This window comes from Haematobia irritans, chromosome 1, assembly GCF_050003625.1.
Source record: "Haematobia irritans isolate KBUSLIRL chromosome 1, ASM5000362v1, whole genome shotgun sequence".
Classification (NCBI taxonomy): domain Eukaryota; kingdom Metazoa; phylum Arthropoda; class Insecta; order Diptera; family Muscidae; genus Haematobia; species Haematobia irritans.
In genome coordinates this window covers 141,991,570-142,018,565 of record NC_134397.1, presented here as the reverse complement: position 1 = coordinate 142,018,565, position 26,996 = coordinate 141,991,570, and the positions used below count along the sequence as shown (strand labels likewise).

General features: G+C 33.0%; 2 protein-coding genes across 2 annotated transcripts; one reads left to right on the top strand and one right to left on the bottom strand.

Annotated features, from left to right (window-relative positions):
• The first annotated feature begins 3,469 nt into the window (after positions 1–3,469).
• On the top strand, positions 3,470–22,505 carry LOC142242605 (serine protease snk-like). The gene is made up of 7 exons (XM_075314175.1): positions 3,470–3,607; positions 3,667–3,903; positions 6,493–6,560; positions 6,617–6,732; positions 16,296–16,531; positions 17,164–17,321; positions 22,219–22,505. The coding sequence occupies exons 1-7, from the start codon at positions 3,556–3,558 to the stop codon at positions 22,393–22,395; spliced, it is 1,044 nt and encodes a 347-aa protein (XP_075170290.1). The 5' UTR covers positions 3,470–3,555; the 3' UTR covers positions 22,396–22,505.
• Positions 22,506–22,730: 225 nt separating this feature from the next.
• On the bottom strand, positions 22,731–23,206 carry LOC142242594 (serine protease snk; the record flags this gene model as incomplete). Its single annotated transcript, XM_075314164.1, is given in 1 exon segment — positions 22,731–23,206. A coding segment is annotated over 1 exon segment (451 nt), but the record flags the coding sequence as incomplete, so codon positions are not given.
• Positions 23,207–26,996: the final 3,790 nt, after the last annotated feature.

The window sequence follows — 26,996 nt, the reverse complement described above, 5'->3', positions numbered from 1 at the left end:
TACTCACAATTTTTCGCACACAACTTTATGGTCCGAAAATACCTCTAGATTTCTAATTTCAGGCAAATTGGATAAAAACTACGGTTGCTATAAGCCCAAGAAGTAAAATCGGAAGATCGGTCTATATGGGGGCTATACAAAACATGGACCGATTCTCGCCATTTTTGACACACCTCTTTATGGTCCTAAAATACCTCTAGATTTCTAATTTCAGGCAAATTGGATAAAAACTACGATTTCTATAAGCCCAAGACCCCAAATCGCGAGGTTGGTTTATATCGGGACTATATATTAACATGGACCCATATAGCCTATCTTCGAACTTGACCTGCCTGCAGACAAAAGACGAGTTTGTGCAAAATTTCAGTACGATTGCTTCGTTATTGAAGACTGTAGCGTGATTACAACAGACAGACAGACGGACATCGTTATATCGTCTTAGAATTTCTCCCGGATCAAGAATATATACATATATACAAACTTATTGTACCCCTGTCACCATTCTATTGTGGTGGGTATAAAAACAATGTATAGCATAAAAAAATATTTTTTTTAGAAAAATATTTAATAACAAGTATATACGGCCGTAGGTTCGGCCAGGCCGAAGCTTATGTACCCTCTACCAAGGATTGCGTAGAAACATCTACTGAAGACTGTCATCCACAATCGAATTATTTGGGTTGCGGTAACACTTGCCGATGGCAAGGTATTTTAAAACTTCCTAACACCGTAATATATACCACATAGTCCATACGTGGTATATATTAAACTATAAAGGCCGATTAAATACGTATATAATTAAGTTTAAAGTTTCTATAGAAATAAAATTTTGACAAAATTTTCTATAGAAATAAAATTTTGACAAAATATTCTATAGAAATAAAATTTTGATAAAATTTTCTATAGAAATAAAATATACTAACACCACGTTGCAAATTTCAACCGGATCGGATGAATTTTGCTCTTCCAAGAGGCTCCGGAGATCAAATCTGGGGAACGGTTTATATGGGGGCTATACATAATTATGGACCGATATGGACCAATTCTTGCGTGTTTGTTAGAGACCACATTCTAACACCATGTTCCAAATTTCAACTGGATCGGATGAAATTTGGTTCTCTTGGAGGCTCCGCAATCTGAATCGGGGGATCGGTTTATATGGGGGCTATATATAATTATGGACCGATGTGGACCAATTTTTGCATCGTTGTTAGAGACCATATACTAACACCATGTACCAAATTTCAGCCGGATCGGATGAAATTTGCTTCTCTTAGAGCAATCGGAAGCCAAATTTGGGGGTCCGTTTATATGGGGGCTATACGTAAAAGTGGACCGATATGGCCCATTTGCAATACCATCCGACCTACATCAATAGCAACTACTTATGCCAAGTTTCAAATCGATAGCTTGTTTCGTTCGGAAGTTAGCGTGATTTCAACAGACGGACGGACGGACGGACATGCTCAGATCGACTCAGAATTTCACCACGACCCAGAATATATATACTTTATGGGGTCTTAGAGCAATATTTCGATGTGTTACAAACGGAATGACAAAGTTAATATACCCCCATCCTATGGTGGAGGGTATAAAAATGATTGCCGCTGATGAGATTTCATTAATAATAATGAAGAACATCTCAGGAAGTAATTAAGATGACATGCCATGGTGTCATATTAGGTTCACTCAAAAAAAATTCACCAAGATGTTTACAATTAAAGTCTTAATTGAGTTTTAAAAAATATTCAATTTAAAATTTAATTGATTCAAAACATTTTTTAATTGAAACAAAAATTATATCAAATAATTTTTATACCCTGCTCCACACTGTGGAACAGGGTATTATAAGTTAGTGCATATGTTTGCAACACCCAGAAGGAGACGAGATAGACACATGGTGTCTTTGCAAAAATGCTAAGGGTGGGCTCCTGAGTCGATATAGCCATGTCCGTCTGTCCGTGAACACATTTTTGTAATCAAAGTCTAGGTCGTAGTTTTAGTCCAATCGACTTCAAATTTGGCACAAGTATGTGTTTTGGCTCAGAATAGATCCCTATTGATTTTGGAACAAATCGGTTCAGATTTAGATATAGCTCCCATATATATATTTCGCCCGATATGGACTTATATGGCCCCAGAAACCAGAGTTTTACCCCAATTTGGTTGAAATTTTGCACAGGGAGTAGAATTAGCATTGTAGCTATGTGTACCAAATTTGGTTGAAATCGGTTCAGATTTAGATATAGCTCCAATATATAGCTTTCAGCCGATTTACACTCATATGACCACAGAGGCCAATTTTTTGGTCCGATTTAATTGAAATTTTGCGCAGGGAGTAGAATTAGCATTATAGCTATGCGTGCCAAATTTGGTTGAAATCGGTTCAGATTTATATATATCTCCCATATATAGCTTTCGACCGATTTACACTCATATGACCACAGAGGCCAATTTTTAACTCCGATTTAGTTGAAATTGTGCACAGGGAGTAGAATTAGCATTTTTGCTATGCGTGCCAAATTTTGTTGAAATCGGTTCAGATTTAGATATAGCTCCCATATATATGTTTTTCTGATTTCGACAAAAACGGTCAAAATACCAACATTTTCCACTGCTTAGTCGAAAAGTTGTAAAAATGGCTCTAATTTTCCTAAACTTCTAATACATATATATCGAGCGATAAATCATAAATAAACTTTTTCGAAGTTTCCTTGAAATTGCTTCAGATTTAAACGTTTCCCATATTTTTTTACTAACATTGTGTTCCACCCTAGTGCATTAGCCGATTTAAATTTTGAGTCTATAGATTTTGTAGAAGTCTATCAAATTCTTCCAGATCGAGTGATATTTAAATGTATGTATTTGGGACAAACCTTTATATATAGTCCCAACACATTTGACGGATGTGATATGGTATCGAAAATTTAGATCCACAAAGTGATGCAGGGTATAATATAGTCGGCCCCGGCCGACTTTAGGCTTTCCTTACTTGTTTAATTATACTTTCATTTCTGTGATTTCAATTAAAAAAGTGATTGGATCAATAAATTTCGTGATTGAATGAAAAAAAACTTGTTTTGTGTGTTCATATAACAAACATTTGAAGAGACGTTTTGATGCATCGTGTTCAATGGCGTTTGTGGCTGAATGTGCTAAGGCGTTCTGTTATGGTGCCAGCCGACCCAGGTTCAACTCCCGTGGAAGGCGAAGAAGTTTTTCAATTTGTATACATACGATTGGCTTTAAACAGTCATTTAATCTTAAAGAGATTTTCTCCTAATTTTATATATAGGTTTCTATTATATCTCTGCAGCTCTCTTTAGTTATCTTTCGAGCAATATAAGTTTTACGACTTATCAATACAAAACCGCCGACTACCCTAATAATCAAGTCACGATGTTAATTGACATAGAATCTATGAATATATATTAGTTGATTACCACCAAAACACCTGGCGATTGAATCAGTTTTAAATAATTCTTCGAGGTGCTATCATCGAATTCCCAAACAAGCTTATAATAAGCTAATTGCGCTTGTCATTTCTTGAAAACGATGAACATATTAATAGAATTATTATTGGTTCTTTGCATTCTCTTACGATACGGTGAGTTTGTAGGTTTTTCAAAGGATTCAGTACTGATTTTGTGGTTTTAAATTTTGCAGTACATTCCGACGAATTGTCAAGTTCACAGATTGCTGATAGAAAATTTCCCGATATTGAAATTCCACATGAATGTAAATTGTCAAATAATTCAACTGGATCATGCATTCCTCTTAAAAATTGCCCGGCAGCCATAACGGCTAAAACTTTTAGCCCGTGTTATGAGGATGGTTCAAATATTTTTGTATGCTGCAAACGTGATTTATGGACTGAGGCACCGAAGAAGAGGCTAACCGAAGGTTTGTACAATGTTAGTATTAAAGAATTAATTTTATTTATGGTGGTACACAGACGAAAAAGACTTTTCTTCGTATGTTTGGGTGTAAAAATTATATGTGTGGAAGTCAAATTTTTTAGCACATTATTTTTTATAAAGTTCATAAACTAGTACAACTTGTTTGGGACATAAATGTAAATATGTTAGAACATATTATGTTTGGGGCATTACATTTTCTTAAATATAATATATGGGGATTCAAACATATATTAATCTAGAAATCTCGTACAAACGTATATATGGTTAGAAAGGTCAGAGAGAGAGAGAGAAAGAGAATAGAAGAAAATATAAAGATGGCAATGGAGATATGTTAGATAACGGAAGATATATAAAGATGTAATTTTTACTACAACAACTAAAAGTGTAGGTTGCTGAGCAAACGTTCATGATTGCTTATCGACTATTTTGCTTTGGGGTTATTTGTATTTCAAAACAATATATTGAAGATAGTTTACTGCCAGCAAACATATGTTTAGAAACTGGAATTAATTATTTGGGCCTTAAAAAAGATATGTTTAGGTTGCAACATAAAATGTTTGCACAGTGCAAACAAGTTTTTCACCACTTATATTGAGTTTTGTATTAAACAAGTATATACGGTCAGGCCGAATCTTATGTACCCTCCACCATGGATTGCATAGAAACTTGTAATAAAGACTGTCATCCACAATCGAATTACTTGGGTTGCGGTAACACTTGCCGATGGCAAGGTATCTTAATACTTCTTAACACCTTCTTCTCGATTGTAAATTAGTCCATATGGGGTATATATTAAACAAAAAAAGGGCGATTAAATAGGTAAATAATTCAGTTTGACCAAATTTTCTATAGGAATAAAATTTTGACAAAATTTTCTATAGAAATAAAATTTTGACACAATTTTTTATAGGAATAAAATTTTGACAACATTTTCTACAGAAATAAAATTATGACAACATGTTGTATAGTAAAAAAATTTTGACAAAATTTTTTATATAAATAAAATTTTGACAAAAATTTTCTATAGAAATAAAATCTTGACAAAATTTTGTATAATAATAAAATTTTGATAAAATTTTTTATAGAAATAACATTTTGACAATATATTCTGTAATAATAAAATTTTGACAAAATTTTCTATCGAAATAAAATTTTGGTAGATTATTTTTGGGGATTGACTATATATAACTATAGACCGATATGGACCAATTTTGGCATGGTTGTTAGCGGCCATCTACTAGCGCAATGTACCAAATTTCACCACGTACAAAATTTCAATCAGGTCGGATGAATTTTGCTCCTCCAATAGCACCGAAGGTCAAATCAGGTGATCGGTATAAATGGGGGTTATATATAATTAAGACCGTTATGGACCAATTTCTGCATGGTTGTTAGAGACCATATACTAAAACCACGTACCAAATTTCAACCGGATCGGGTGAATTTTGCTCTTCCAAGGGGCTCCGGAGGTCAAATCTGGGCATCGGTTTATATGGGGGCTACATATAATTATGGACCAATTCCTGCATGGTTCTCAGATACCATATTCTAATAAGAATACAATTTTGACAAAATTTTGTATACAAATAAAATTTTGACAAAATTTTTTATAGAAATAAAATTTTGACAAAAATTTCTATAGAAATAAAATCTTGTCAAAATTTTGTATAGTAATAAAATTTTGACAAAATTTTTTATATAAATAAAATTTTGAAAAAATTTTCTATAATTCTTTTCTATTTTTGTGCATGGTTGTAAGAGATGAAATTTGTTTCTCTTAGAGGCTCCGCAAGCCAAATCGGGGGATCGGCTTATATGAGGGCTATATATAATTATGTACCGATGTGAAGCAATTTTTGCATGCTTGTTTGATACCATATACTAATACCATGTACCAAATTTCAGCCGGATCGGATGAAATTTGCTTCTCTTAGAGGCTCGGCAAGCCAAATCGGGGGATCGGTTTATATGGGGGCTCTATATAACTATGGACCGATCTGGCCAATTTTTGCATAGTTGTTAGGGACCATATATTTACACCATGTACCAAATTTCAGCCGGATGAAATTTGCTTCTCTTAGAGGCTTCTCTCTTCTCTCTGAGTCGATCGGTATATATTTTATGGGGTCTAAAATCAATATTTCTGGTAGGCATTGTTTGGCAGATCAAATATATTATAACCTGACAACTATATGGTATAGGGTTTAATAAAATATTTTCTTAATATTTCAATGTCATCCTGTACATATAGAAAATGTTCTTAATTTGTGAAAATCAAATAATTTTTATATATTACCTCGAAGGAATTTCTTGTGAAATGAGAATTAATCTCTAGAATAATATTTTGGATGTACATTAAAAGTAATGACTAAGATGGGAAAAGTTGGACTAAAATAACCAAGAAAACCTCTTTACGAGCAGTGCAATGCATATTTTCGGTTAATGTGAACTATTCCCATACCTATAAATGAGCCTTAAGTACCAGACTACAACTATAGTCTAAGCTAATTTACCACTCGTCTTCGATAGAAAATATCTTCTTATTCCAAGTTTGTTAATATTCTTTTAATAGGGTGTGGAAATCCAGCACTCGCTATTATAAATGGTTTGAGGACAGAATATATGGAATTCCCATATATGGTAAGTATTTGAAGGTACTGAGAATCTTATACTAATAGCTAAACTGAACTTGAAAGGTTGCTTTAGGATGGGAATCATTCTTTGGTGACGAAGCTTTTGACTATAAATGCGGTGGAGTTCTAATTCGTTATGACTACGTATTAACTGCTGCTCACTGTGCACATCTTAATGGGTAAGGAAGTATAACATTTGTCTTATGTCTTATTTAAATATTTTACCCCTAAGGGACATTGTGCATTAAAAAAATCACCTATCTCATATTTATTTAATAACCACCCCTACGTTCCCTATCAATTCCAAGTAAATTGAATAAGTTTAAATTTTTCACAATTCCAAAGAGGAGTTCCCCTTTCCCGACCAGATATGGGGGACACTGTGTTAATTTTTTCAACTTCTTCAACGTTTCCTTTAAATTCCAAATAAATCGGAAATCTTGCTGCAGTTTTTAAAACAAAAGGGACGTCCTCCTCTCCGATCAAACATTGAGAAATACTCGTATAGAAGGTGATGTTTCTCTAAACACCACCCTCAACTACCCTGGACATTTCAAAAACCAAAACTTATGGAACTTCTCTTCAAGTTTCAAGACGTTGGGCAAGGGAAGGTTCCCTTCCCCGTTCATATACCAAAAACTCAGGTACCCCATGTCAATTTCATAACATCCACCCACATCCTTTATAAATTTGTATTAAAACGGACAAGATTAGTTTTTCACTATACCAAAAAAGTTGGTCAAAAGGCTGGTCTCCCTCCCCGACTAAATATTGAAAAATAAAGAAGCGGATCTTTGCCCTCCTAACCTTTCCAGAAATTTTTAAGCAAATCGGAAAACTTTAGCCCATTTTTCAAAAAATCTGGCAAACGGTTGGCCCCTCACCCCGACCAGATATCAAAAGCATGAAGTCCCTATTTTCACCATATGGCCACCCTTTACGTTCCTGAACATTTCAAGAGAATCGGTTTAGCGGGCTTCCGGCTTTCCCAGAGCATATAAACAAACAAACATGTATATACGGCCAGGCCGAATCTCAGATACCCAACACCATGGAACGCATATAATGGAGGGTCGTTTTCATCAAAGAGTTCTAATTAGCAAATTATCGACTAGACACAACGTTAAATAATTTGACAATTTTGTGTACCGTAAGGTTATTAGGGGCTCTTTTTTTACTGTGGATCTTATTCTCTCACCACTGTATACTCATTACTAGCTTATGTTCCACCACTGTAAGCTAAGTAGACTTTAATTGCAAATAATGAGAGCGAGAATCAGTGTTGCCATTTTGGTCCGATCGGACCAAAATTGGTCCAAAAAAATTAATCATTTTTAAATTTGGTCGTATGGTCGGACCAAATAGAATTTGATTGATTTTGGACCATTTTCGTCAAATCGGTATTTTTTTTAAATTTGACAAAATTTCTTTAGAAATAAAATTTTGACAAAATTTTCTATAGAAATAAAATTTTAACAATATTTTCTATAGAAATAAAATTTTAACAAAAATTTCTATAGAAATAAAATTTGAATACCATTTTCTATACAAATAAAATTTTGTATAGGAAGACATTTTTTTGCAAATATTATTTAGAAATAAAATTTAGCGATATCTATAGAAATAAAAAATTAACAAATTTTCTATAGAAATAAAATTTTGGCTAAATTTTCTATAGAAATAAAATTTTGGCTAAATTTTCTGTAGAAATAAAATTTTTACAAAATTTCTTAAAGAACTAAAATTTTAATAAAATTTTCTATAGAAACGAAATTTTGTACAGAAATAATATTTGTAAAAAAATTTCTATAGAAATAAAATTTTAGCTAAAATTTCTATAGAATTGAAATTTTGACAAAATTTTCTGTAGAAATACAATTTTAACAAAATTTTCTGTTGAAATAAAAATTTGACAAAATTTTCTATCGAAGTAAAATTTTGACCAAATTATCTATAGAAATAAAATTTTCTATAGAAATAAAATTTTAACTAAAATTTCTACAAAATTGAATTTTAACAAAATTTTCTATAGAAATAAAATTTTGCCAAAATTTTCTATAGAAATAAAATTTTGCCAAAATTTTCTATAGAAATAAAATTTTGACAAAATTTTCTATAGAAATAAAATGTTGACAAAATTTTCTATGGAAAAAAATTTCTATTGAAGTAAAATTTTGGAAAAATTTTCTATAGAAATAAAATTTTGACAAAATTATCAATAGAAATAAAATTTTGACAAAATTTTCTATAGAAATAAAATGTTGACAAAATGTTCTATAGAAATAAAAAAATTTTCTATCGAAGTAAAACTTTGGAAAAATTTTAACTTTTGAATTGTATTAATTTAATTTGGAAGAATGGTCCGCTGGTACGAATTTCCAAAGATGTTGGTCCAAAATAAAAATTCATTGTGGCAACGCTGGCGAGAATCTATCATTTGTGAGAGCAATTCTTTTCCGATTTTTTGGGAATTAAAAATATGAATTGAAACCATAATAACTTTTGAACTAATTGTGATATCAATATGATTTTTATTGATTTTTACAGGGAAATTTGTTTTAAGAAATATTGCTGAATATACATACCATTCCCAAAATTTGTATCAGAAATGTATTGAAAAAACGTTATTTTTTGTAATTTGCATATTTCTCAGCTGTTTACTGGTAGGATGTGGAAACATTTTACAGATAGTTAGTGGACACATAAGGCTTTTTAGAAAACAGATCGGTTTAGCAATCGGTGAGAATTTTTGAAAACAAATTTTTTTCTTTTTGAAAAATTGATGACGCTTCTAGGAGACGTTTTTCAATACTTTATTTTAAAAACGTTTTATACTTGAAACATATCATAACTTCTACTTGAAGTCGGGCCTAATTTTGGAAATTAAATTTGCCGTTAGCACGTTTGCAAAGCACTTTGACAGCTGGAATAGCGAATAAATTCAAAATTTGTTTTCTATAATTAAGTACGCAAAACTCAAATTTCAAAAAGAATTGTGTCTTAGAGATGTTCTTACTTCAATTTTCAGCTTCTTTGGCTCGGAAACAATATCGTCAGTATCATTAGACAAAATCTTTGCAACCGCATGATTTTTGTTTCATTGTAGAATACGCACATTTTACTTCCGATCTCAACGAACCTATTTCAAGGATAGCCCACAAGTGCTTATGTTTACCAATTTCATTATTTAACGAAATTTATCCTTAATATTATGTAAATTGGGTTTTTAAAAATTTAGGTTATGTGATCTTTAATATGATGTAAATATATTTTTTAGTCTATATATCGATATGTTACAAAGGGAATATAAAACTTATTATATCACCGTCACCATTCTAAATCGATTTTTTTTTTCAAAAATTGCGAAAGTTTATTTAACAAGCGATAAAAACTCAATTAGATGTAATGAAGTTTTTTTTATCAATTTGCCAATTTGGTTTCTTGCTTATTTTTATCACATCGGCGTTTTTAATATAGTTTAGTTATAATACCTTCTTTTGTATAAAAGAGATCTCAGAACTAGCGAATAAATGTGAAAGCACCGCATTACCACATGCTAGGCACAACATTATCGACTACTGAATATTTTGACAATCTTGTGTACTGTGCTCTTTTTTTTTTGCTGTGGATCGTATTCTCTCACAATCCATACTGATTGCTAGCTTATGTTCCACCACTGTAAACTAAGTGGAATTTAATTAAAAAGAATGAGAGCGAGAGTCTTGCATTTGTGAGAGCAATTTAAGTTTTTTTGGGAGCAAAACACAAACAACAACAACCTAAAACATTGTATGTACACTCTAACACGGGAATAGATAAACCAATAGCAGTGCATTCGAAATATTGTAATGTGTATATGTATGTATTGGCGCGAGTCACATACATGTCTTTAGAAAAAAGAAAAACCTACCTCTTTTATTAATTGGTTACAATTCTTTTATTAACAGAGTATAGAATATTGAATCAAATTATTTATAAAACTTTCAGTCTAATAAACACTTGGATATGTTCCATTCTTCAAAGTAATTGAAATAAACTGCACTTTGTGGAAAAACATTGCAACCAAACAAAAACCGAACCGATCGACTTGAGTTTAATAAACGAACTGTTTGCTTCGTTAACAAGTGACCCATGGAATGAACAGAGGTAGAGGACATAACCATTTTCAAAGTAAATGGAAACGGAAATTCAGCTACAGCTTTTAAGAGAATGACAGCACGAAATCCTCTCTTGTTCTCCCTCTCTCTCAAGAGAGTGTTTCTTTTTTTAATCTGTTTAGCTAATGAAAAAAGGGATGAAATTGTACCTTTTAAGCCAAAAGGTACTTTTTCATCTTTGTAATAAAATAGCAAAACCAAATTGCTCTAAAGCTTTGAAAAGCATGGACTTTCCTTTTTATACCCTAAACCACATAGTGGTGCCTACCAGAAATATTGATTTTAGACCCCATAAAATATATACCGATCGACTCAGAATCACCTCCTGAGTCGATCTAGCGCTTGGTGTCCGTCCGTCCGTCTGTCCATGTATTTGTTGTTCACAGGATTCCGGTCGCAATTATTAACCGATTTGGATGAAATTAGGTACAGGGTGGTTTTTGGGCACAAGGACGAACGCTATTGAATTTGGAAGAAATCGGATCAAATTTAGATATAGCTCCTATATATATGTATCGCCCGATTTCGACAAATGGAGTCACGTTGCGCTTTTTTACAAACCGATCGTCATCAAATTTTGCACATAGTAAACATTTCATCACCCTTTAAGTCTGCAAAATTTCATCGAAATCGGTTCAGATTTAGATATAGCTCCCAAATATATTTATCGCCCGATTTTCCCAAATTTGGCCATAAAAACCTTATTTATTAAGCGATCATACTCAAACTTGGCTTACTCTAATTTTATGGTACTGACAATATGTGCCAAAAATAATCGAAATCGGTTCGGATTTAGATATAGCTCCCATATATATGTATCGCCCGATTTTGCCAAATTTGGCCGATAGTACTCAAAGTTGGCTAAATATAATCTTCTGTCCCTCTAACTGTATGTGCGCAATTTCATCGAAATCGGTTCAGATTTAGATATAGCTCCCATATATATGTATCGGCCGATTTGGTCAATTTTTACCTCTTTTTATACCCTCCACCATAGGATGGGGGGTATATTAACTTTGTCATTCCGTTTGTAACACATCGAAATATTGCTCTAAGACCCCATAAAGTATATATATTCTGGGTCGTGGTAAAATTCTGAGTCGATCTGAGCATGTCCATCCGTCCGTCCGTCTGTTGAAATCACGCTAACTTCCGCACGAAACAAGCTATCGCCTTGAAACTTGGCACATGTAGTTGTTATTGATGTAGGTCGGATGGTGTTGCAAATGGGCCATATCGGTCCACTTTTACGTATGGCCCCCATATAAACGGACCCCAAAATTTGGCTTGCGAGGCCTCTAAGAGAAGCAAATTTCATCCGATCCGGCTGAAATTTGGTACATGGTGTTAGTATATGGTCTCTAACAACCATGCAAAAATTGGTCCACTTCGGTCCATAATTATATATAGCCCCCATATAAACCGATCCCCGATTTGGCTTGCGAGGCCTCTAAGAGAAGCATATTTCATCCGATCCGGCTAAAATTTGTTACATGGTGTTAGTATATGGTCTCTAACAACCATGCAAAAATTGGTCCACATCGGTCCATAATTATATATAGCCTCCCTATAAACCGATCCCCCGATTTGGCTTGCGAGGCCTCTAAGAGAAGCAAATTTCATCCGATCCGGCTGAAATTTGGTACATGGTGTTAGTATATGGACTCTAACAACCATGCAAAAATTGGTCCACATCGGTCCATAATTATATATAAACCGATCACCAGATTTGACCTCCGGAGCCTCTTGGAGGACCAAAATTCATCTGATTCAGTTGAAATTTGGTACGTGGTGTTAATATATGGCCTCAAACTCCCATGCAAAAATTGGTCGAAATCGGCCAATAATTATATATAGCCCCCATATAAACCGATCCCCAGATTTGACCTCCGGAGCCCCTTGGAAGAGCAAAATGCATACGATTCGGTTGAAATTTGGTACGTGATGTAAGTATATGGTATCCAACAACCATGCAGGAATTGGTTCATATCAGTCCATAATTATATATAGCACCCATATAAACCGATCCCGAGATTTGGTTTTGGATCCTCTTGGAGGAGCTAATTTCATCCGAGTCAGTTGAAATTTGGTACATTGTGGTAGTATATGGCCGTTAACAACCATGCCTAACTAGGACTATATCGGTCTATAGTTATATATAGCCCTCAAATAAATCGATCCCCACACATCACACAAAATAGGTCCATATCAATAATTGTATATAGCCCCCATATAAGCGACCTCCATATTTCAATTCTGGCTCCCCACGTACCGTGCAAAAGTCCATATCGATTCATAATTATTTGTAGACTTACCTACACATACTTTTTTTGTCTAATGTAAACCACGTATGGACTAACTCACAATTTAGAAAACGATTTAAGATACCACAACCCAAGTAATTCGATTGTGGATGACAGTCTTTCGTAGAAGTTTCTACGCAATCCATGGAGGAGGGTACATAAGATTCGGCCTGGCCGAATTTACGGCCGTTTATACTTGTTTAATAATGGACTCAATATTAGTGGCATACTAACTCTTTTGATGCAAAATAAACTATAGCTCCTAATATTAGACATTTCTGCTCAGATTGTGACAAGACACCCATAAACATGTACCCCCCTTTATGTTCTCCAAAACCTATACCAATGATACTCCAAAACCTATACCAATGATACCCCACAAATGCTTATGTTTACTAATTCAGTAAGGGTGGTTTAGGGTATGATACACACAGAGAAGTTATTGGTTGAAAATCGATTGCTGTAATGAAAATTCTGCATTTACAATGAAATCACAGCTGTGTTAATCTATTTACTTTATTTACAACCCTTATTTTGTTCCTTCTGCCATTTGGCGCTTATTATTATAGATTTTTGTTTATAATAAAAGTCAAACAGTTGTCTGAACTAACTGTCTCTCTTTTGAAAAAATTTTGATCGAATTCGATAAGCACAACCAACCTTATAAACCCCTCATAACTGTAATTTAGTATTCAGAACTTTCAATTGATACTCACAGCCGAATTGCTTTGGAAGTTTTTTAAATGTCAATAATGTTATTACCAATTATTCAATGTTGGAGGAAAACGTGTTTTTTTAAATTTAAAATAAAAACCACTGAAACGAAAAAAAAATTTCAGCCGATTCCAAGTTTATTTGACTCCTCGCTGGACACTGACACAGGAAGTACAGATATCATAATCTTTGAGGCCTATTCTTACACGCAAAAAAAGTTTAATTGGATCCAAAAATTTTGACCTTCCCTTAAGGATTTTGGTATTGATTCCAAGCCAAAGATGCAGCTTCTTTAAAATAAAGAATTTTTTAGCGACCTATCTGACTTTAAATCTAGGACCAATAAAATTAATATTAGGATACAGATTTCATTTATCAAATTTTCATTCTCTTTTCGCGGTTTATTAGTAAAGGTACTCACGTACAAAAAAATGCCAGTTTAAAAATCCAAATTATAACGGATACTTCAAAGTAAAAAATATTTTCTTAATTCCAAAAAAAAAAACTTTAAACCAAAGACGTTAAATTCTCATAATAAGTCTTAGCCTAATTGAAGCGTTTTTATCTTAAATCTTAATTTTCAATATTTCAGTTAATTTAAGGACAATTTCTTTAAATCAAAAATGTGTTTCTTTACTTTAAGGAAACTTAGCCTTAGTTCAAAGACATGGGACTTTAACGGAGGGACGCAAATTTACAAAATTTGTGTTTATTAGTAAAGGTACTCACGTACAAAAAAATGCCAGTTTAAAAATCCAAATTATAACGGATACTTCAAAGCAAAAAATGTTTTCTTAATTCAAAAAAAAAAAAAAAAACTTTAAACCAAAGACGTTAAATCCTCATAATAAGTCTTAGCCTATATTTGAAGCGTTTTTATCTTAAATCTAAATTTTCAATATTTCAGTTAATTTAAGGACAATTTCTTTAAATCAAAAATGTGTTTCTTTACTTTAAGGAAAATTAGCCTTAGTTCAAAGACATGGGACTTTAACGGAGGGACGCAAATTTACAAAATTTGTGTTTATTAGTAAAGGTACTCACATACAAAAAATGACAGTTTAAAAATCTGAATTATAACGGATACTTCAAAGTAAAAAATGTTTTCTTAATTCAAAAAAAAAACTTTAAACCAAAGACGTTAAATCCTCATAATAAGTCTTAGCCTATATTTGAACCGTTTTTATCTTAAATCTAAATTTTCAATATTTCAGTTAATTTAAGGACAATTTCTATAAATCAAAAATATGTTTCTTTACTTTAAGGAAAATTAGCCTTAGTTCAAAGACATGGGACTTTAACAGAGGGACGCAAATTTACAAAATTTGTGTCCTAAATTTAATAAAACAATTTTTTTGAAGCAAAGATTATAAACTTTATTTTAATTAAAATTTCATTATTTTAAAGAAATTTGTCCTTCATATTTTGTAAATTTCGCATCCTAAAATTTAGGTTGTGTAATCTTTAATATCACGTAAATATTTTCTTCAATGTACCATGTGTTTCTCAAATCTCTGTCCATCGACAATAAAATTTCGCAGTTCCTTTGGTTCTTTTAGCCCCATATCAACTTGGTTTGCTCGCAACCATCCAAGGAGACCCAGCGCCTTCGCCATAGTTCATCATATTTGACCTCTATCCCATAATGATAAGAAGAGACCGAAAAAAAATTTCAGTTGTTAAACTAACACTATTTTGAATTTATTTTTATTGGAAAAAATTATTTGTTGGTAGTTAAATTTTATTATTTTTTTCGAAATTTTCCTATGAAATTATCCCTGTGTTAAGTATGTCTCAAACATTTTATGAACTAAACGTGGGTGTAAAGTTCAATGACCGTACACATAAGTTCAATATGAACTAACGCAAATGAATGAATGAATAATGGGCATGTTTTGGCGCCAATGATTTTCTTCTTTACTTTTAGTTCATTTTTTTTTCTTCTATGAGAGGATGCAGTTAAAAAGTACAACACGGCATTAAATGTCCCTAGTTTTAACAAAGCTTTATGGAAATCTCAAATTTGGAGTACAATTTAGTTCAATTTTTGCGCGAGATTGTTCATTTTTACTATACAATAGTGTACGTTTTTTTCGCTGTACAGAGTGATGTAAGGTGTGCTTTCTTTACTTGTTTAAACACACAAAAATTTAGTTTTCTGATTCAATCACGAAATTAATTGATCCAATTAATTTTTTAATTGAAATGTCTTCAATCACAGAAATGATAGTATCAATTAAAAAATTAATTGAAAGTCAATTAAAATATTAATTGATCCAATAAAAAAAATAATTAATTTTTTTATTGTTTCATTTTTTCATTGTTTCAATTAAAAAATTTGTGGAATCAATTAAATTTTTAATTGATTTTTTTTAAACTCAATTAAGACTCTAATTGGGAAAATTTTCGTGAATTGTTTTTTTTCTGTGACTACTACTCTGTTTTGTTTCAAATAGGACAATACTTTCTTTATACTACTAACTTCAGTTAGTAGTAGATTATACTTTGTTACAAATTAATATATTGTATTTAATAGAATATTCAATATTTTATCACAATTTCTTTTAGAGTATCTCCATCCGTTGTTCTAGTTGGTGGAGGCGATTTAACTGATTCTTCCAAGAAACCCCGCAAAGTCATCGAAACAGTCGTGCACCCAGACTATAAACGAACTGAATCGTATCACGATATAGCCCTGTTAAAAATTGAAGATCAATTTTTATATACTCCAATATGTGTTTGGAGTATTTATTCATTGGATAGCCTAAATTGTACAGCGATTGGATATGGACATACTCAGTTTGGTAGGAATAAAAACTTGTTCTATTGGATATGCTAAGCAATTTATAGACTTCTAAATAAAAAATATTTTAACACAAATTGAAAACTTTAAGTGCCAACACGTAACACTAAAAAAAAATATTGTCGTGAGTCTAAAGACTCTTTGTCCATAAACGAATGCGTGTTTTGCTTAGCATAAAAGACGCATTTCTCTAATACAAAATTTTTCTTCTTGACCAAAAGCCTATAAAGTGGTTTTGTGCTTAGAGTTAAGATATTCGACATAAACATGGATCTCTTTATATAAAGGAAAATTCTATAGGACTGATGTGAATTTTCATTAAAAATTTCAAAATATATCTTCAAAATCATTGAGATTTTGCTCTAGATTTTATGTTTTCTTGTAACTATTATTATATGACTTTATTTTAAAGATGTTTTAACTTGAAATATTGGATAATTTGTATATGAATTAAGGTTTAAATTTGAATTTGTGGTTAATTACTATTTAATAAAAATCATTAAAACATTAGTTTAGGATATTTCCCCAGAAAATTCAAATTTTTTTGGGAAAGGCAAAAAATCAAAATATTTTAGATTTTTCCCTTTCCAAAAATAATCAATTCACCGATTTTCTTTTAATTTTTCGTTCCAGCCGGACCAAGCTCTGATAATCTGCTTAAAACCTATTTAACTGTAGTACCAAATAGTGAATGTTCTTCGTATTTTAAAGATGAGGAGTCTTTGCCCCGAGGTGTATTGGACTCACAATTATGTGCCAAGGATACGGTGCGAAAAAGCGATACATGTCAGGTAATATATTTCCATTATTAAAGAAAAATATATTTTACCTACACTGAGACCGAAGATTTCATGTCATTAAGATACAAATGCGTTTTTCACTTAGCATTTCTCTGATATACAGTTTTTCCTTGTCCAAAAGACAATGAGTATTTGTATAAAGTCGTTTTTTCCTTATAATTAAGAGATTCAAATAAAACATTGGCATCTTAAAAAATTTTGTTTGACTAAGGTACACTTTGTTTTAATTATTGTGGAACATTTTTCAAATTTAATGAAATTGTCTTTAAATTAGTGGACTTTAATAGCACATGAAGCAAAAAAAAATTGAAAAAAATTAATAAATTAAAATTTGCTGCCTAGGATCAAGTACGCAAAACTTAAATTTAAAAGACAATTCTATCTTAAAAGTATCCTTACTTCAATTCTCCGCTTCTAAATCATTGGTGTAAAGGCAAAATTTCTTTCAGTGCAGTTGAAGAATATTCTGTCACACTTTTGTAACGTAATCAACTCATTGTACCCTGAACTGACAAAAAAATATTGTCTTAACATAGACAAATAAAGTCGAATGCGACATTTGCGTGGCATAAAATACGCATTTCTCTAAAATAACGATTTACTACTTGACCCAAAAATCGATACATTTTTTTATTACAGAATTCCACCTTAAAATAGGCTCCAGTTGGTTTGTAATAAATCTGAAACAATTCCTAAATACTTTCGAATTCGAGCATACCAAAAACAAGTATAAACGGCCGAAAGTTCGGTCAGGCCGAATCTTATGTACCCTCCACCATGGATTGCGTAGAAACTTCTACGAAAGACTGTTATACACAATCGAATTACTTGGGTTGTGGTATCTTAAATCGTTTTCTAAATTGTGAGTTAGTCCACACGTGGTATATATTAGACAAAAATATATGTAAGTCTACAAATAATTACGAAATAATTTTGCACGGTACGTAGGGAGCCAGAATTGAAATATGGGTGACGCTTATATAAGGGCTATATACAATTATGAACTTGATATGGACCAATTTTTGTGTGATTGGGAATTGATTTATCTGAGGGCTATATATAACTATAGACCGATATGGACCTAGTTAGGCATGGTTGTTAACGGCCATATACTATCACAATGTACCAAATTTGCTCATCCAATAGGTTCCAAAACCAAATCTTGGGATCGGTTTATATGGGGGCTATATATGATTATGGACTGATATGGACCAATTTTGGCATGGTTGTTAAATATCATATAGTAAAACCGCGTACCAAATTTCAATCAGATCGGATGAATTTTGCTTCTCCAAAAGGCACCGGAGGTCAAATCTGGGGATCGGTTTATATGGCAGCTATATATAATTATGGACCGATTTCGACCAATCTTTGCATGGGTATTTGAGGCCATATACTAACACCACTCCGCAAGCCAAATCTGGGGATCGGTTTATATGGGGGCTATATGTAATTATGAACCGATGTGGACCAATTTTTGCACGGTTGTTAAAGACCATATACTAACATAATGTACCAAATTTCAGCCGGATCGGATGAAATTTGCTTCTCTTAGAGGCTCCGAAAGCCAAATCGGGGGATCGGTTTATATGGGGCCTATATATAATTATGGACCGCTGAAGACCAATTTTTGCATAGTTGTTAGAGACCATATACTAACACCATGTACCAAATTTCAGCCTGATCGGATGAAATTTTCTTCTCTTAGAGGCTCCGCAAACCAAATCTTGGGATCGGTTTATATGGGGGCTATATATAATTATGGACCGATGTGGACAAATTTTTGCATGGTTGTTAGATACCATATACTAACACAATGTACCAAATTTCAGCAGGATCGGATGAATTTGCTTCTCTTAGAGGCTCCGAAAGCCAAATCGGGGAATCGGTGTATATGGGGGCTATATATAATTATGGACCGATATGGCCCATTTGCAATACCATCCTAACTACATCAATAACAACTACTTGTGCCAAGTTTCAAGTCGATAGCTTGTTTCGTTCGGAAGTTAGCGTGATTTCACAGACGGTCGGACGGACTCGCTCAGATCGACTCAGAATTTCACCACGACCCAGAATATATATATACTTTATGGGGTCTTAGAGCAATATTTCGATGTGTTACAAACGGAATGACAAAGTTAATATACCCCCCATCCTATGGTGGAGGGTATAAAAAAGTGTAGTCAAAAAAGTAATGCAAATGTTCTTTTTGGATCTGGAAATGGTGCAACAGCCGTTTCGAATTCGGTGTTTTTGATGGGGGTTGAAAAATTGTGTGATATTTTTATACCTCCACCATAGGATGGGGGTATATTAACTTTGTCGTTCCGTTTGTAACACATCGAAATATTGCTCTAAGACCCCATAAAGTATATATATATTCTGGGTCGTGGTGAAATTCTGAGTCGATCTATGCATGTCCGTCCGTCTGTTGAAATCACGCAAACTTCCGAACGAAACAACCTATCGACTTGGAACTTGGTACAAGTAGTTGTTATTGATGTAGGTCGGATGGTATTGCAAATGGGCCATATCGGTCCACTTTTACGTATAGTGGACTCGTCTTGGAGGAGCAAAATTCATCCGTTCCTGCTGAAATTGGTACATGCTGTTGGTATATGGTCTGTAACAACCATGCAAAAATTGCTCCACATCGGTCCATAATTATAACATATATAGCCCCCATATAAACCGATCTCCAGATTTGCCTTGCGGAGCCACAAAGAGAAGCAAATTTCATCCGTTCCTGCTGAAATTGGTACATGCTGTTGGTATATGGTCTGTAACAACCATGCAAAAATTGCTCCACATCGGTTCATAATTATATATAGCTTCCATATAAACCGTTCTGCAGATTTGACCTGCGGAGCCTCTTGGTGGAGCAAAATTCATCCGATCCGGTTCAAATGTGGAACGTGGTGTTAGTATATGGTCTCTAACATCCATGCAAAAATTTGTCCACGTCGGTTCACAATTATATATATGTTAGCCCCCATATAAACCGATTCCCAGATTTGGCTTGTGGAGCCTCTAAGAGAAGCAAATTTTATGCGATCCGGTTGAAATTTGGAACATGGTGTTAGTATATGGTCTCTAACAACCATGTCAGAAGTGGTCCATAATTATATATAGCCCCCATATAAACCGTTCTCCAGATTTGCCTTCCGGAACCTCTTGGAGGAGCAAAATTCTACCGGTCCGTTTCAAATTTGGAACGTGGTGTTAGTATATGGTCGCTGACAACCATAACAAAATTGGTCCATATCGGCCTATAGTTGTATATAGCCGATGTCTAATCACCCAAAAATTGGGTGATAATAATCTACCAAAATTTTATTCCTATAGAAAATTTTGTCAAATATGTATTTCTATAGAATTTTTTTTGCAAAATATTATTTCTGTAAAAATTATCTCAAAATTGTATTTCTATGGAATTTTTTCTTAAAATTGTATCTCTATAGAATTTATTATCAAAATTTTATTACTATAGAAAAATTTCACACAAAAATTTGCTTATAGAAACTTTTTCCAAAATTTTATTTCTATAGAGATTTAACAAAAAAAAAACTATGAGCATGAGCTATAGTCAGATTGAGACAGTTTTCTTAAATATGCAACTGCGGTTTATCTCCTATACCCATATCAATGTTACCCCACAATTGCTTAGGATTACTAATTCAGTAAGGGTGGTTTAGGGTATGATATAGTCGGCCCCGCCCGACATTCTACTTTACTTACTTGTTTTTTTTTATGTATTCTAACCACTGTTGCCACTGTGAGCCAAAAATAATCTACAAACATTTGGAGAAAATCAAAGCAAAAAACTACCAAACAAAAAATCTTATATTGCAAAATTTTATTTTTATAGGAAATTTTGTCAAAATTTGAATTCTATAGAAAATTTTGTCAAAATTTTGTTTCTATAGAAAATGTTGTCAAAGTTTTATTTCTATAAAAAATTTTGTGAAATATTTATTTCTGTAGAATATTTTGTCAAAATTTTATTTCTGTAAATTTTTCTTTTTAAATTGTATTTCTAAAGAAAATTTTGTCAAAATTTTATTTCTTAGAAAATTTTATAAAGATTATATTTCTATAGAAAAGTTTGTCAACATTTTGTTTCTATAAAAAATTTTGTCAAAATTTTGTTTCTATAAAAAATTTTGTCAAAATTTTGTTTCTTTAGAAAATTTGGCAAATTTTTTTTCTCTAGAAAATTTTGTTTCTATAAAAAATTTTGTCAAAATTTTCTTTCTGTAGAAAATTTTGTCAAAATTTTGATTTTATAGAAAATTTAGTTAAAATTTTATTTCTATCGAAAATTTTGTCAAAATGTTAATTCTATAGAAAATTTATTTCTATAGAAAATTTTGTCAAAATTTTATTTCTATAGAAAATTATGTCAAAATTTTGTTTCTATAGAAAATTTTGTCAGCATTTTATTTCTACCAAACTGTAAAAAATCTACCTTTTTTTGTAGAATTCTACCAACGCTCGTCTGAAACATTTGACCCCAAATATTATCAAAAATTCGCAATTTTTCTACAATGAATTTAGAAATTTTATCGACAAAATTTAAATAATTATATTAATAATAAATTAACCTATTTGAAACATAATAAGTTAAAATTACTCATTAAAATTATGAAAAAGGTGAGTTATAAAAAATCTAATCAAAAGAATTTATTTTGTAGTTACAATTAAGAGCATCTTTAGGAGGACATTTTTGGAATTGCTTTTAAAGTTCTGCCTTTAGAAAAACTTCCATTTTTTTTTGCTGGGAGCTTAAAGTTGGAATTTTAAGTTTTAGTTAACTATTTTTTGCTGGATTTTATTCCCCTTTTCAGGGTAAATTTAATTTTTTATTTTTATTTTTTATTTTCAGGGTGATTCCGGAGGACCATTAATTTTAAATACTATTAGCCCTCACGATTTTGAGACACCCTATGTAGTAGGCATCACCTCATTTGGTCGCGGTTGTGCTATGGATACTCCTGGAGTTTATACAAGAGTGTCAGAGTACATCGATTGGATTGAAGAAATTATTTATACTAAAAATTAGTAACTACCAACAGTTAATAAAACAACTGCATTGAAATGATTGTTTATGGTTTTATAACAATTTGTAAATAAAACTATGCGCTACGCTGCGCCTTCCTGAGTTTTTAAAAATGTGCGTCTGTTTGTGAAAAAATATCACACGTAAGTTGACCCCAAATCACGGTCACCAGGTAATAAAATTCTCCTGATTTTAACAACGCTTTATGGAAATCTCCAAATGTGGATTACAAATTTAGTTCAGTTTTCGCACGCGTTAGCATTTATATAAATACATGTACTGGATTGAAGAAATAGTTTATACTAAAAATTAATAAAGAAATTCAAAATACTCTCTAGTAGTTTTCTATATTTTCGTGTTTTATTAAAATTCATCAAATTCATCTTTCCACACGATACTCTCTATCCAATCAAGAAACGAATATACTCGTGTAAATATACTGGGATAACCACTGCGACAGTAGAGACCATACGATGTCAATCCAATCAAATGATAATGTAAACGACTACGTCTACGTCGTCCTCGAATATTTAACTGTAATGGACCGCCGGAATCACCTTGGCATGTATCACGATTTAGCTTATAATCACGAGCACAAAGTTGACTATCGATAATTCCTCTTTCTGTTTCCGGTATTGTTGGCAATTCTCGATTACAATCGTCATTGGAGATTATGGTCATATTTAAATCGGTTAAACGATTTGTTCTTTGTTTGGCGAAATCGGTTGAACCATAGCCCATGGCATAGGCAATAGTGAAGGGCTGTGTTGAGGGTCTGGTCCAGAGGCGGATGGGTCTGACAAATTCTGTTAAGCTGTGGGAAAGTATAGATAAAACAAAGATTAATATACATATATGTTTTCAAATGAAGTGTATATCGTATGTATATAAGCATGTAACTGTCCTAGTCAAAAGCCTTACACTCGCTAATGTTGGTCAAAATGACCATAATTCAATATGCATAGACAGAAATCCCTTGGTCCTCGTCATCCTAATTTCTATATCATAGTTCTGAACTGGGTCGGATTACCCATTAGCGCTCTTGTCGTCCTTCAAGGGTCTGCATTGAAAAAGGCCATCGACTGCGGCAAATCTCTCAACGAGACAGCTGATCAGTGCAATTTTCACTGAAGCGGATGAGTTAGCAACCCAGCAAAAAAAGCGTCGCCAAAAAAGTAATGAAAATGTTCTTTTTGGATCCGGAAGTGGTGCAAAATTGACGCAGAAGCGATGAATTTAACATGGGCTTGTCATAGGACGGAAGTCCTCCATTTCAACAGCCGTTGCACTCAATTTGCATCACTTCTTTAGGTGTGATCCGAATTCAATGTTTTGGATGTAAAATAAAAAATTCTGTGATATGTTGTCAAATAAATAATTTTTAATGGATTCTAACGCTTTTCGGAAACGTTTGACTTCAAATATTTTAAAAAATTCAAAATTTTTCAGATTGGGTTTTGCATTTTTTTCGACAAAATTTAAATAATTTGTACCATTTTATCACTTCTTACTCTGTTTTTAACTTATTTGAAACAAAAAAAGTTGAAATTACACATTAAAAATATGAAACAAGTATGTTATAAAAAATTGAATCAAAATAACTTCCTGGGTAGTTAGAATAAAGAACATCATTGGGAGTGCACCTTCTGGAAGTGCTTTTAAAGTTGTGCCTTTGGAAGAACTTCCAAATTTTTTTGCTGGGAAGGCTAGGAATTACCTTTCATAGAATCTGTTGGGATGCCTCTGCACCCTCAAAAAAAATCGCTTCTCTAACATATGTTCCAAACATATTTTGCAGGAAGCACATATATTATTGGATACCGCCGAAACATTAATATGTTTGTTTTATGTGATCATATTATATGTTTGGAAGCATTTTGAGTCCAAAAATAGTATATGCTTGGAAGAATTCGCCAAAGAAGATTGTGTTCATTCCCTCACATATTTTTAACTTCCACTAAATTTTTGAGTTCTTCGCATCTTTTTCTGTAATACAAATATGCTGTTTTTTTTTAAATGTCTATTTTCTTGGTTCCGAATGTCTATTCTCTTTATTCCGAATACTCAATCTACTATTCAAATTAAATAATATTTAGACTTAAGCATACCAAATTTTTGGCCATATTATAAAACAGTTTTCCGAAACAACATACAAGCGGTTTCACAGAAATTGCTCTCATTTCATTCTCTCGCTGTGTTGTATTGATATCTTTTTATTCAACCCTCCTGGTTTCCATTTCTATTTCTTTCTCTATACTAACTCTCTCTGTCGCTCTCTGAATAAAGTATCACAACATATATATGTTTACTCGAAATTTGTAAATTTATATATGTTTACATTCACGCATATTATTTTTATGAAACATTCATGCCCCAAACATAATATATTCTAACATATTAACATATGTGTCCCAAACATGTTGTGTTAGTTGAGGAACATTATATGTTTGCACTTAAATATATTGTGTTTAAAAATTGTGCCCGAAACACATTTTGTTTATATCAGAACATATGAAAAACATATCTTTCTAACAGTGTGGCAACCGCAAGCTCTTACTGCGTGATAAGGCTATTATGATGGCAAATGGGAGAATTGCAGGGGTTGTAACGACACCAAGCTGCTATAACGGGCCGCTGCCGATTTTGCAAAATCCATTGGCGCGAACTATAATGACTGCTGTATGAGCTGTCATGATGCGGAGGAAAAGGAGTCAATTAAACACCTCTTGTGTGAGTGTCCAGCATTTTGCGTAAGGCATATAGCTCAAGATTACTGGTGGACCTGGAAAACGTTAACTTAAACTGTCTGCTAATGTTTTTGGAACAATCTGGTTGGTTCAACAGAAAAAAATAATCGATACGGTTCAGCGGTTAAAACTAGAAGTGCCCATATGTAATAGGTACTTTTAGTTAATGTGGTATCACAATGGACTGAATAGTCTAAGTGAGCCTGCAACTAAATCGGACGGTCACTTTAACCTAACATAACCTTAGAACTTACGTTTTAGCCGGTTTCAAGCGGCGTTTCAAATTGCGGTTCAACCACTTACAGAAATGGCACCAGCATTACTGAGAGGGGATAATCCACCGATTAAAACTTTTTAGAACTTCCGTTTTAGCCGAGTTCGAGCGGCGTTTCAAATTGCGGTCAAACCACTTACAGAAATGGCACCAGCATTACTGAGAGGGGATAATCCACCGATTAAACCTTTTTTGGGTTTGGCACTCGCATAGCTAGTCGTCTATTCATAAATATGCTAACACTCGTCGGTCACGATTCTTTCCATCTTTTCTCTTATCCATGCTCTTGTTTTGGTTGAGATAGCGATGGACCCGTTTTTGCATAGTCCGAAAAGCAAAAGCATTCGTGCGATCATTTCGAAGGCAGTTTGTATAGTTGCTGGATGCCGTTCGTGTACATTTCAGCAATTTTAAACTAGTTTTTATTTCAAAAGTACGCGAGCAGACCTTATATTGTAACTTTTCGAAATTTAAGAAAATTCTTAAAAAGTTAGAGCAACGATGGTTCATGGATTGTAATGGGAAGTAGAAAGTCAACTTTCGCCACTGTAGAACAGGGTATTATACGTTAGTACATATGTTTGCAACACACAGAAGGAGAGGAGATAGATACATGGTGTCTTCGCGATACATGGGGTCGCGGCCCCCGATTCGATCTAGTCAGGTCCTTCCGTCCGCCCGTCTGTCTGTCTGTCTACAAACACAAAGTGTGCAACATTTGACGAATATCGGTTCAAATTTAGATATAACTCACAAAAATATTTCTTGCACCAGATTTACACTCATGTGACCTCTGTGGACTTTTAAACAAGCAACATATATACGGCCGAAAGTTCGCCCAGGCCGAATCTTATGTGTATAAACTTCTACGAAAGGCTGTCATCCACAATCGAATTACTTGGGTTGTGGTAATACTTACCGATGGTAAGGTATCTTAAAACTTCTTCTAAATTGTAAGTTAGTCCATACGTGGTATATATTAGACAAAAAAGGTACATATAGGTAAGTCTACAAATAATTACGAATCGATATGGACGGTACTTAGAGAGCCATTGAATTGAAATATGGGGGTCGCTTATATGGGGGCTATATACAATTATGAACTTGATATGGACCAATTTTTGTGTGATTGTGGATCTATTTATCTGAGGGCTATATATAACTATAGACCGATATGAACCTAGTTAGGCATGGTTGTTAACGGCCATATACCAGCACAATGTACCAAATTTCAACTGATTCAGAAGAAATTTGCTCCGCCAAGAGGCTTCAATACCAGATCTCGGGATCGGTTTATATGGGGGCTATATATGTTTATACACCGATTTGGCATGGTTGTTAAGTATCATATACTAACACCACGTACCAAATTTCAACCAGATCGGATGAATTTTGCTTCTCCAAAAGTCACCGGAGGTCAAATCTGGGGATCGGTTTATATGGGGGCTATATATAATTATGAACTGATATGGACCAATTCCTGCATGGTTGTTCGAGACCATATACTAACATCACGTACCAAATTTCAACCGAATCGGATGAATTTTGCCTACAAAAGGGCTCCGGAGGGGATTGGTGTATAT